General features: G+C 43.4%; 1 protein-coding gene across 1 annotated transcript in view; it reads left to right on the top strand.

The window, feature by feature from the left end:
• Window positions 1-464: 464 nt before the first annotated feature.
• panx1a (pannexin 1a) overlaps window positions 465-12,636 on the top strand; it is a 54,231-nt gene continuing 42,059 nt past the window's right edge. The window contains exon 1 of the mRNA XM_070891465.1: window positions 465-923. Coding sequence (XP_070747566.1) covers window positions 743-923 — 181 coding nt within the window. The 5' untranslated portion in view covers window positions 465-742. The remainder of the gene's footprint in view (window positions 924-12,636) is intronic.

The raw sequence follows: 12,636 nt of genomic DNA, 5'->3' as shown, positions 1-12,636 counted from the left end.
TACACTATGGTTGATCATTCAAAGTTGCTTGTTGCGATAAAACATATGAATCATCCAATAATTCGAATTAGTCAAAGCAAATAACAAAACAATGTTGGAATTTGGTGCTAAAAACTGTATCAGATCATTTGAATTCAGAAAGTGAATCAAAAGTAGACCCTCAATACACTAAACGTCGTAATAAATATGACACTGTATTAAATTGGCACTCATATCGTAGGACCTCGTGATTGAATTGCAGCCTTGTACTCTCCACATCACGATTTAGCGTGGACCACCGCTTACATTATGAATGACCCTTTATTTGCAATGTTACGGTGCAACACTGTACTATATTCCTCTCTGACAGATTGTGGTGAGATCTCCACCTCCTCCTAGCGGGGACCAATTAAAAAGATCTGACAACTCGGAGAGATCCGGAATTGCAGCTCGTAGAAACACAATTCAAGCCGGCACACGTGAAAGTGAAAGCCCGGGATAAGGAGAAACCCCCCGTTTTGGGCCATTCGTGCTACACAAGGGCGGCAGCGGCAGCGGCAGCTTGAATAAACCTAGCCTGTCCCCAGCTAGCGCCACCACACCCGTTATTGGTATAGGGAAACAAACACTATTTATTTCTGACCTGACTCTTGTGCCGTCTGGATTATGGGAATGAGTTTCGTTCTTTAGCTGAAAAAACTTTGCCCTTTTTTATTCAGTACTGTTTCTCTCGGAAATCGCCGACAGTAACTTATTGCAGGCGATGGCCATAACGCACGCTGCGGCGGAATATGTCTTCTCCGACTTTCTGCTGAAGGAGCCGACGGACTCCAGACACAAAGGGGTGAGGCTGGAGCTGGCCGTGGACAAGATCGTCACTCTGGTGTCGGCCGGCCTGCCTCTGCTCCTCATCTCTCTGGCCTTTGCACAAGAAATCTCAGTCGGTAAGGGAGACAACTTTTTGTTTTCTGGCGTCACGTCACATCACGTTGCTCGTGTGCCCACACCGGGCTGTGCACTTGTCGATACTTATTAAAAAAATACTTCGTGTTGGATTTTCTGCAACGGTGACCGGGGGGAGGTGTTTGCTTTTTCTCCTGTTTAAAAGGCACCTTAAGACGGCTCTTCTCTGTGGCGCTAACTTTAGCCGGCAGGTTAGTGCAGAGTGTGCTCAGCGACCCCGCTTCGGACAAACTGTTCATTAACCGCAGCTGTGGGAGAAGATATTTGCTGCAAAGCAGCTTCAGTCCGAGGCCCGGAGCCCGCTCCCGGGAGGACGAGTCCAGGGCGCAGCGGAGAGAGCTTCACTCGGCCGCCGAAGCTGAGTTAGGAAGAGGCGCGCACCGAGCCAACACAAAGCAGCCCAGCTCCGCTGTTGGCAGCTTTACTTTAGGCCTGTTCTAAAATTGAGGGGAGAAAAGAAGTAAGCGAGAAAATATTTTGCGTTTTTTTTTAGTCATTTTTTTGTTCAAATTAACTGAAACGTTGTCGCCTTTATTTGGTTTTTTTTTTGCCCCCGTTTGTAAAATGAGCACAAGTGCGGGAGGTCAGGCGCTGGTTGGTTGGACAAGGAGAGGTCAGTGGGCAGGGTCCCGCTCTCGGCACCTCTTATGGCTACACAAAGTCGGCTTGTCTGCAAAGCCCAGTCAGTGACCATTTAGAATAACCGAATCAAGGCGCCTTTGCTGCTGCTGTTTGGATGTATTCAATGATAGCGCTTTTGTAGTTGTTAAATAAACTGGTTGTATATGTCATTATTGACGGGAGAGATCCAAGTGATGCTGCGTTTTGGAGCTGCGAGTTATGGTAATTAAGGAGGAGATAGTCACCCTTTTAAACATGAATCTGACACTGTTGTCAGTGCTCATTCAATAGTATGATTCATTACATTGGCCTGCAATATAATATGATTTGGTGGAGTCTTTCATCCACCACTGCCTGTCATGACATGCCTATTTGGATACTGAAATACAGTAACGAAGTCAGGCGTTTAATATATATTATTATATTAGTGTCACACATTGCTGCAGTTCTATTAGAAAGAAATATATTGAGGTTAAGATATTGATCTTGACACTTATGTTATTATAATGAACATTTCGATGTGTTATTGTCTTAGCATGCATTGCAGAATGTTTTATCCTTTTAAATCTTTATCTGTTTATCAATTGCATAATTTCAGAAAATGAACTTCAGTGTAATTGAGTGTGGGATTTTGAACTGTTAGTTTCATGTTCCCCTAAACTGAAATGATAGATTTTCATACAAATCTATGATTTTTACAATAGGTAACACACTCAAGTGCAAAAAATAGTGAAAAAGTGGGATCAGCCCTAAAAGAAAAGTGAGAATCACCAAAACTCAGTTGAGGTTGAAATTGTTCCTGTTGTGTTATAACTGTGTGGTTATAAACCCTACAGTAATATGCAGAGAAAGCATTCATAAAGTAAAGTAGAGGGCTGCCTGGGATTACAGAGGGCATATAAAGTGTATATTCATGCCAGGCATAACCTCAAACATTGGATCATAGAATTATAGAATGTTACAGCACAGAAGGAAGCAATTTGGCCTATTGCACTTCTGTTGACTCCCTGAAAGAGATCTGCTCAGTCCTAATCTCTTTCCTGTACCCTTTTAGGTTTTGTTTGTTAAAATATTTATTCAGTTAACCTGCCTAAACATGACTTGAACTATGCCTTATAGATTCGTATTCCACAGGAAGATTATCACTAATCTGTGTCATCTGGTGCAAGAAAACTTGGAGAGACAGGCTAACATCAGCAGTGAATTAGCAGTCTTCGTAGGCAGTCCCTCAAAATCGAGGAAGACTTCCTTCCATTCTAAAAGTGAGTTCTCAGGTGACTGTACAGTCCAATACAGGAATTACAGTCTCTGTCATAGGTGGGACTGACAGTAGTTGAAGGAAGGGGTGGGTGGGGAGTCTGGTTTGCCGCACGCTCCTTCCGCTGTTTGTGCTTGATTTCTGCATGCTTTCGGCGACGAGACTCGAGGTGCTCAACACCCTCCCGGATGCTCTTCCTTCTCTTGGAGGAAACGTTTCAAGGACACCCTTAAGGCCTCCTTGATAAAGTGCAACATCCCCACCGGCACCTGGGAATCAATGGCCCAAGGCTGCCCTAAGTGGAGGAATTAGCAGTGACAATATCACCACTGACCTCTCTTATTTTGGCTTTCAGACACCCACAAGAGTAAACAAGTTTTCCATGTTCTGGTGCATTGAAGGAGTAGCTAAAGCCCTACATACTAACACAATCAGATATACTTCAGGTATGCCCCATATCAGCAGCAGCATCGACAGCAACAATTTTACCTAAATGCTGATTGATCCTGTCTCATTCTTATTAAATTATTAATTGTCTGTATCTATAGACCAGTGCTTGCTTCAAGTAGTGGTGTTGACATATGGGGCTAGAGATTCCATAGCGCCCCATTTGGGGCGATAATGTTTGAAAACTAGGAAAAGTAGTGCCAGGCGCTAATGATTCTCCTGCTGGGAAATTCAGCTTAGTGCTCCAAGAGGGAAGTGGAGCTCCAAATCAAGCAATAATTTCCCTTGGGGTACTAAAGTCCGAGAGCGGGGCGGTAGAGGCAGAGCGCTGAACAATGTGGAGTGCAATGCTGAAAGCATCAGAGGCAGCTTTCCTCACTTAAAGGGAAGGGCCAATAATGGTGCACAATCTACTTCTTGGCATATCTTGCCTGGCAAATGTCCTCAAAAATCTTGCGCCTGAAAAAGCTGGCGCATAGCCTTTTACAGACGCAAGTGTTTTAAAACACGCACAAACACAATAAAATAAACACATTGTATTGTTGAAAACTCTGCCCGCTAAAGTAACCCGAATTACAAAACTTAAAAATAAAATCGGAAATATTTAGTTTTTTTCTAAGGCATTTATTAACTTTTAATTTCAATTAATTTTAATTATGTGAGGTCTATTTTTTTATTATTGTGTGTTTGTTTTTTTTCCCCATTAATAGCACTGAGAACTCGTAGATACGTGAGTCTTACGTAGACCCCCAGAGGAATTTCTGCCCCTTTAATTTATACTGAAAAATAACTTGTAACATCAGGGACTACGCAAAACATTTATTTCCAACCCACCCTTAACTAATGATTTTAAAATGTAAACAACAGGGCTAATTGTCTGATCACAGCACAGCATCTGAAGGAATAAATTATCGTGTGTACACCATGGACATTTTGCCAGTACAACTCAACTTGCGTGATTCCACAATGTCAACTTATTGCAATAATTTGTACACTCTACACTTTATGCACATTGATTCAAGTGGCAAAAACACACTTTGTGTGTGGGAAGAATACCTGGTGAGTCAGCAGCTCTTAAAGGGCTGATGGTGATGATGCCCTGCCTATGTTGCAGGTTGACTGCAGGTCTCAAAAAATAGCAAATGGCAAAGCTCGGCAATTGTTATAATGGTTGGAAAATTCTACAGGCTCGCTGACCTCTCTTAATGTGCTTCACGATGGAAGTGCAAATTCATAAAATATTCAACACTATGTCACTTTAGTGTCAGTCTGATGATGTTTTATACCTTCAGACGCCTTGTTCTGTTTTATTAACCTTTTATCCATATCATGTGGAACTGCTTTTGACTTTCCTGCAGCAGCTAGATAATTTACATATCAAAGGAATGTACTGCACCAAGTCAATAGTTTCAATTTCCTCATGATTGCCTCTCATTAAATAGTTCACATACAATTATTTTCAGCGCAAACAATTTAATGTAAATGTGTACACCCTTCTATCTGTATTTTCTATCTTTTATATTGCAGATCTGCTTCTAATGGAATTGGTTCTGCAATATGACAGGATTAATTTACTCCATTTTAGAATTAGGCAGATTTGCAACACTAGCTACAACCTTTTTTAAAAAAACTCCATTGCATAAGATCTTGCAAATATCGTATTGCAGTACTGCCTATGAAGCCAGGGCTATAATATAAATAGGGTATTCGGCTGCTTCGTTTTAAACTTTTCTATAAACGGATGGTCAGCAAAGCGTAGAAGCAATTTGAACATTACTATATTAAAACTAATCCACTTTCAGAATAGTGTTCTTACCACAATGGCACCAATTTGATTACATATTATGAACGTCAAGATTACAAACTGATCCTGTCATAATATTTCAGAATAAATCAACTGACACATATTTCTTGCTGAAGTGCGTTGCCTCTTAAGATTTATAAATAATAGTCTTGTCAGAAATGGTGACATGAACTACCTTAATGCATGTTGATGCACTACTCTAATATGATGTGATGGGAACAACTTGAAACTGTAAACAAGCAGAACTAGTTTCACATCACTGAAGAATACTTCAATTTGGACAGTTACAGAATGGGATGAAGAGTAATCAGGGACAGTCCTCCTTGCTGATTGGGGAGTTGTGATGGTAGGAGGTAGTGGAGATTAGACAAACATATATTGGAAATGTAATTTTGAGGGACAATTCTATTTACTGTACAGATTTTTAAGTGACCCTGACTGCAGAGAGTTGCATGTAGGTATTTCTGTAAATTATCAATTCAGAAATAATGTTCACAAAATATTCATATTTAGCTCTCTGCGTTGCAGTTTATTTTGAGGATAGATGCACCAATGTCAGTGTTCTCGCTCAGGTCAGCATCCCCAGCATCGAAGCACTGATCACACTCGACCAGCTCTGTTGGGTGGGCCACATCGTCTGCATGCCTGACACGAGACTCCCTAACCAAGTGCTCTACTTGGCACTCCAACACGGAAAACGAGCCCCAGGTGGACAAAGGAAATGCTTCAAGGACACCCTCAAACCCTCCTTGGTAGTGTAACATCCCCACCGGCACCTGGGAATCTCTGGCCCAAGACCACCCAAAGTGGAGGAAGAGCTTCTGGGAGGGCGCTGAGCATCTCGAGTTTCGTTGCCAAGAGCATGCAGAAACCAAGCACAGACAGCAGAAGGAGCATGCGGCAAACCAGGCTCTCCACCCACCCCTTCCTTCAACCACTGTCTGCCCCCACCTGTGACAAAGACTGTAATTCCCGCATTGGACTGTACAGCCACCTGAGAACTCACTTTTAGAGTGGAAGCAAGTCTTCCTCTATTTCGAGAGACTGCCTATGATGATGATTTTGGGTTACTGTTCTACTACGGAAGCATGAGTATTGGTATAATTTTAAAATAGATATGAAATCATAGAATGATATAACAAATAAGAAGGCCATTTGACCTATTCTGACTCTTTGAAAGAACTATCCAATTAGTCTCATTTCCCCTGCCCTTTCCCCAGAGCCCTGCACATTTGTCCCCTTCCAAGTATTTATCCAATTCTCTTTTGAAAGTTATTACTGAATCTGCCTTCACCCCCTTTCAAGCTGTGAATTTTAAATCATCATTAACTCGCTTGCGTTTTTAAAAAAAAGGTTTCCTCATGTCGCCTCTCGTTCTTCTGCCAATTACCTTAAATCTGTGTCCTATGGTTACCGACCCTTCTGCCACTAGAAACAGTTTCTTCATGTTTACTCTATCAAAACACTTCATGATTTTTGAACACCTCTATCAAATCTCCCCCCCCCCCCCCCAGCTATAACCTTCTCTGCTCTAAGGAGAACAACCACAGCTTCTCTAGTCTCTCCACGTAACTGAAGTCCTGCATCCCTGGTACCATTCTAGTAAATCATCTTTGCACCCTCGTTAAGGCTTTGACATCCTTCCTAAAGTGTGGTGCCCAGAATTGGACACAATGCTCCAGCTTTAATAATGGTTCAACGTAACTTCCTTGCTTTTGTACTCAGTGGGCTGGAATTTCATCAGCCTTCTGCCGCGTTTTTCTGCGGTATTTCCTCTTTTTCGGTGGAAAACCACTCAGTGGGAATTTCATCAGTGTTCCGCCGGCAGTTTCGAAATACCGCTAGGGAGCGAACCGCTGACGTGCAACACTGAAAAAACGCTTCCGCCTGAGTTTGGTGGTAGCGGTGAGGAGAAACCAGCCAGAGCAGCCCTTCAGTTGGCAGTAGATATGAAACCCTGCAAAAAAAGGTAAGTTAAAGTTTTTTAAAATTCTTTGGCAGCAATTAATTGGAAAAGGGTCCTGTGAATGTTTTGCATTTTAAAAAAAAAAAAAAAAAATATTTTGAAAAATATTTTGTTTGTTTTCCCCCTTCCCTAGGCCCAACTCGCAGCCTCGGACTAAATTTGACAATGATTAATTTTTCCGCCGAGAATCCATGTGAAACGGTGATTTTTCCCGCTGGCGGATTTTTTTTCTATTTTTTGGATTAATTTTCCACCATTCTTCATTGAATAATCATAGTTGTTTTTTGGCCGGTAAACCGGTGGTGGCAGCTTTTGATCAAAATCCAGCCCTATGCCTCTATTTATAAAACAATGGATGCAGTATGCTCAAAAAGCCTGCTCACCTTGCCCTACCACCTTTAAAGATTTGCCTGTGAACTCCCAGGTCTCTCTGTTCCTGCACCTTCTTTAAAATTGTACCATTTAGTTTATATAGAAATATAGAAAATAAGTGCAGGAGTAGGCCATTTGGCCCTTCGAGCCTGCACCACCATTCAATAAGATCATGGCTGATCATTCCCTCAGTACCTCTTTCCTGCTTTCTCTCCATACCCCTTGATCCCTTTAGCCGTAAGGGCCATATCTAACTCCCTCTTGAATACACCCAATGAACTGGCATCAACAACTCTCTGCGGTAGGGAATTCCACAGGTTAACAACTCTGAGTGAAGAAGTTTCTCCTCATCTCAGTCCTAAATGTCCTACCCCTTATCCTAAGACTGTGTCCCCTGGTTCTGGACTTCCCAAGCATCGGGAACAATCTACCCGCATCTAACCTGTCCCGTCCCGTCAGAATCTTATATGTTTCTATGAGATCCCTCTCGTCCTTCTAAACTCCAGTGTATAAAGGCCCAATTGATCCTGTCTCTCCTCATATGTCAGTCCAGCCGTCCCGGGAATCAGTCTGGTGAATCTTCGCTGCACTCCCTCAATAGCAAGAACGTCCTTCCTCAGATTAGGAGACCAAAACTGAACGCAATATTCCAGGTGAGGCCTCACCAAGGCCCAGCACAACTGCAGTAAGACCTCCCTGCTCCAATACTCAAATCCCCTAGCTATGGAGGCCAACATACCATTTGCCTTCTTCCCCGCCTGCTGTACCTGCATACCAACTTTCAATGACTGATGTACCATGACACCTAGGTCTCGTTGCACCTCCCCTTTTCCTAATCTGCCGCCATTCAGATAATATTCTGCCTTCGTGGTTTTGCTCTCAAAGTGGATAACTTCACATTTATCCACATTATACTGCATCTGCCATGTATTTGCCCACTCACCGAACCTGTCCAAGTCACCCTGCAGCCTCTTGGCGTCCTCCTCCCAGCTCACACCACCACCCAGTTTAGTGTCATCTGCAAGCTTGGAGATATTACATTCAATTCCTTCATCTAAATCATTAATGTATATTGTAAATAGCTGGGGTCCCAACACTGAGCCCTGCGGCACCCCATTAGTCACTGCCTGCCATTCTGAAAAGGACCCGTTTATCCCGACTCTCTGCTCCTGTCTGCCAACCAGTTCTCTATCCACGTCAGTACATTACCCCCAATACCATGTGATTTGATTTTGCACACCAATCTCTTGTGTGGAACCTTGTCAAAAAGCCTTTTGAAAGTCCAAATACACCACATCCACTGGTTCTCCCTTGTCCACTCTACTAGTTACATCCTCAAAAAATTCTAGAAGATTTGTTGAGCATGATTTCCCTTTCATAAATCCATGCTGACTTGGACCGATCCTGTCACTGCTTTCCAAATGCGCTACTATTTCATCTTTAATAATTGATTCCAACATTTTCCCCACTACTGATGTCAGGCTAACCGGTCTATAATTTCCCGTTTTCTCTCTCCCTCCTTTTTTAAAAAAGTGATGTTACATTAGTACCCTCCAGTCCATAGGGACTGATTCAGAGTCAATAGACTGTTGGAAAATGATCACCAATGCATCCACTATTTCTATGGCCACTTTGTTAAGTACTCTGGGATGCAGATTATCAGGCCCCGGGGATTTATCGTCCTTCAATCCCATCAATTTTCCCAACACAATTTCCCGCCTAATAAGGATATCCTTCAGTTCCTCCTTCTCACTATACCCTCGGTCCCCTCGTACTTCCGGAAGATTATTTGTGTCTTTATTCATGAAGACAGAACCAAAGTATTTGTTCAATTGGTCTGCCAATTTTTTGTTCCCATTATAAATTCACCTGAATCTGACTGCAAGGGACCTACGTTTGTCTTCACTAATCTTTTTCTCTTCACATATCAATAGAAGCTTTTGCAGTCAGTTATTATGTTCCCAGCAAGCTTCCTCTCGTACTCTATTTTCCCCCTCCTCATTAAACCCTTTGTCCTCCTCTGCTAAATTCTAAATTTGTCCTCGTCCTCAGGTTTGCTACTTTTTCTGGCCAATTTATATACCTCTTCCTTGGATTTAACACCATCCTTAATTTCCCTTGTTAGCCACGGTTGAGCCACCTTCCCCGTTTTATTTTTATTCCAGACAGGGATGTACAATTGTTGAAGTTCATCCATGTGATCTTTAAATGTTTGTCATTGCCTATCCACCATCAACCCTTTAAGTATCATTCTCCAGTCTATCCTAGCCAATTCACGCCTCATACCGTCGAAGTTACCTTTCCTTAAGTTCAGGATCCTAATCTCTGAATTAACACTGTCACTCTCCATCTTAATAAAGAATTCTTCCATATTATGGTCACTCTTCCCCAAGGGGCTATGCACAACAAGATTGCTAATTAGTCCTTTCTCATTACACATCAGCCAGTTTAGGATGGCCAGCACTCTAGTTGGTTCCTCGACATATTGGTCTAGAAAACCATCCCTAATACACTCCAGGAAATCCTCCTCCACCGTATTGCTACCAGTTTGGTTAGCCCAATCTATATGTAGATTAAAGTTGCCCATGATAACTGCTGTACCTTTATTGCACGCGTCCCTAATTTCTTGTTTGATGTTGTCCCCAACCTCACTATTACTGTTTGGTGGTCTGTACACAACTCCCACTCGCGTTTTCTGCCCTTTGGAATTCCGCAGCTCCACCCATACAGATTCCACATCATCCAAGCTAATGTCCTTCCTTACTATTGCGTTAATTTCCTCTTTGACCAGCAATGCTACCCCACCTCCTTTTGCTTTCTGTCTATCCTTCCTGAATGTTGAATACTCCTGGAAGTTGAGTTCCCAGCTTTGGTCACCCTGGAGCCATGTCTCCGTAATCCCAATTATATCATATTCGTTAATAGCTGCCTGCGCCGGTAATTCGTCCACCTTATTACGAATACTCCTCGCATTGAGGCACAAAGCCTTCAGGCTTGTCTTTTTAACACACTTTTCCCTTTTGGAATTTTGCTGTAATGTGGCCCTTTTTGATTTTTGCCTTGGGTTTCTCTGCCCTCCACTTTTACTTTTCATCTTTCTATCTTTTCCTTCTGCCCCCATTCTACATCCCTCTGTCTTCCTGCATAGGTTTCCATCCCCCTGCCATTTTAGTTTAACTCCTCCCCAACAGCACGAGCAAACATTCCCCTAGGACATTGGTTCTGGTCCTGCCCAGGTGCAGACCGTCCAGTTTAGAAACATAGAAAATAGGTGCAGGAGTAGGCCATTCGGCCCTTCGAGCCTGCACCACCATTCAATGAATTCATGGCTAAACATGCAACTTCAGTACCCCATTCCTGCTTTCTCACCATACCCCTTGATCCCCCGAGTAGCAAGGACTACATCCAACTCCTTTTTGAATATATTTAGTGAATTGGCCTCAACAACTTTCTGTGGTAGAGAATTCCACAGGTTTACCACTCTCTGGGTGAAGAAGTTTCTCCTCATCTCGGTCCTAAATGGCTTACCCCTTATCCTTAGACTGTGTCCCCTGGTTCTGGACTTCCCCAACATTAGGAACATTCTTCCTGCATCTAACCTGTCTAAACCCGTCAGAATTTTAAACGTTTCTATGAGTCCCCTCTCATTCTTCTGAACTCCAGTGAATACAAGTCCAATTGATCCAGTCTTTCTTGATAGGTCAGTCCCGCCATCCCGGGAATCAGTCTGGTGAACCTTCGCTGCACTCCCTCAATAGCAAGAATGTCCTTCCTCAGGTTAGGAGACCAAAACTGTACACAATACTCCAGGTGTGGCCTCACCAAGGCCCTGTACAACTGTAGTAACACCTCCCTGCCCCTGTACTCAAATCCCCTCGCTATGAAGGCCAACATGACATTTGCTATCTTAACTGCCTGCTGTACCTGCATGCCAACCTTCAATGACTGATGTACCATGACACCCAGGTCTCTTTGCACCTCCCCTTTTCCTAATCTGTCACCATTCAGATAATAGTCTGTCTCTCTGTTTTTACCACCAAAGTGGATAACCTCACATTTATCCACATTATACTTCATCTGCCATGCATTTGCCCACTCACCTAACCTATCCAAGTCGCTCTGCAGCCTCATAGCATCTTCCTCGCAGCTCACACTGCCACCCAACTTAGTGTCATCTGCAAATTTGGAGATACTACATTTAATCCCCTCGTCTAAATCATTAATGTACAGTGTAAACAGCTGGGGCCCCAGCACAGAACCTTGCGGTACCCCACTAGTCACTGCCTGCCATTCTGAAAAGTCCCCATTTACTCCTACTCTTTGCTTCCTGTCTGACAACCAGTTCTCAATCCATGTCAGCACACTACCTCCAATCCCATGTGCTTTAACTTTGCACATTAATCTCTTGTGTGGGACCTTGTCGAAAGCCTTCTGAAAGTCCAAATATACCACATTAAGACACACAGCCTTCAGGCTTGTTTTTTTAACACCCTTTGTCCTTTTAGAATTTTGCTGTACAGTGGCCCTTTTTGTTCTTTGCCTTGGGTTTCTCTGCCCTCCACTTTTCCTCATCTCCTTTCTGTCTTTTGCTTTTGTCTCCTTTTTGTTTCCCTCTGTCTCCCTGCATTGGTTCCCATCCCCCTGCCATATTAGTTTAACTCCTCCCCAACCGCACTAGCAAACACTCCCCCTAGGACATTGGTTCCGGTCCTGCCCAGGTGCAGACCGTCCGGTTTGTACTGGTCCACCTCCCCCAGAACCGGTTCCAATGCCCCAGGAATTTGAATCCCTCCCTGCTGCACCACTGCTCAAGCCACGTATTCATCTGCGCTATCCTGCGATTCCTAACTCTGACTAGCACGTGGCACTGGTAGCAATCCCGAGATTACTACTTTTGAGGTCCTACTTTTTAATTTAGCTCTTAGCTCCTTAAATTCGTTTCGTAGGACCTCATCCCGTTTTTTACCTATGTCATTGGTACCAATGTGCACCACGACAACTGGCTGTTCTCCCTCCCTTTTTAGAATGTCCTGCACCCGCTCAGAGACATCCTTGACCCTTACACCAGGGAGGCAACATACCATCCTGGAGTCTCGGTTGCGGCCGCAGAAACGCCTATCTATTCCCCTTACAATTGAATCCCCTATCACTATCGCTCTCCCACTCTTTTTCCTGTCCTCCTGTGCAACAGAGCCAGCCACGGTGCCATGAACTTGGCTGCTGCTG

This window comes from Pristiophorus japonicus, chromosome 10 (assembly GCF_044704955.1).
Source record: "Pristiophorus japonicus isolate sPriJap1 chromosome 10, sPriJap1.hap1, whole genome shotgun sequence".
Lineage (NCBI taxonomy): Eukaryota > Metazoa > Chordata > Chondrichthyes > Pristiophoridae > Pristiophorus > Pristiophorus japonicus.
This window is presented reverse-complemented; position numbering and strand designations above follow the sequence as displayed.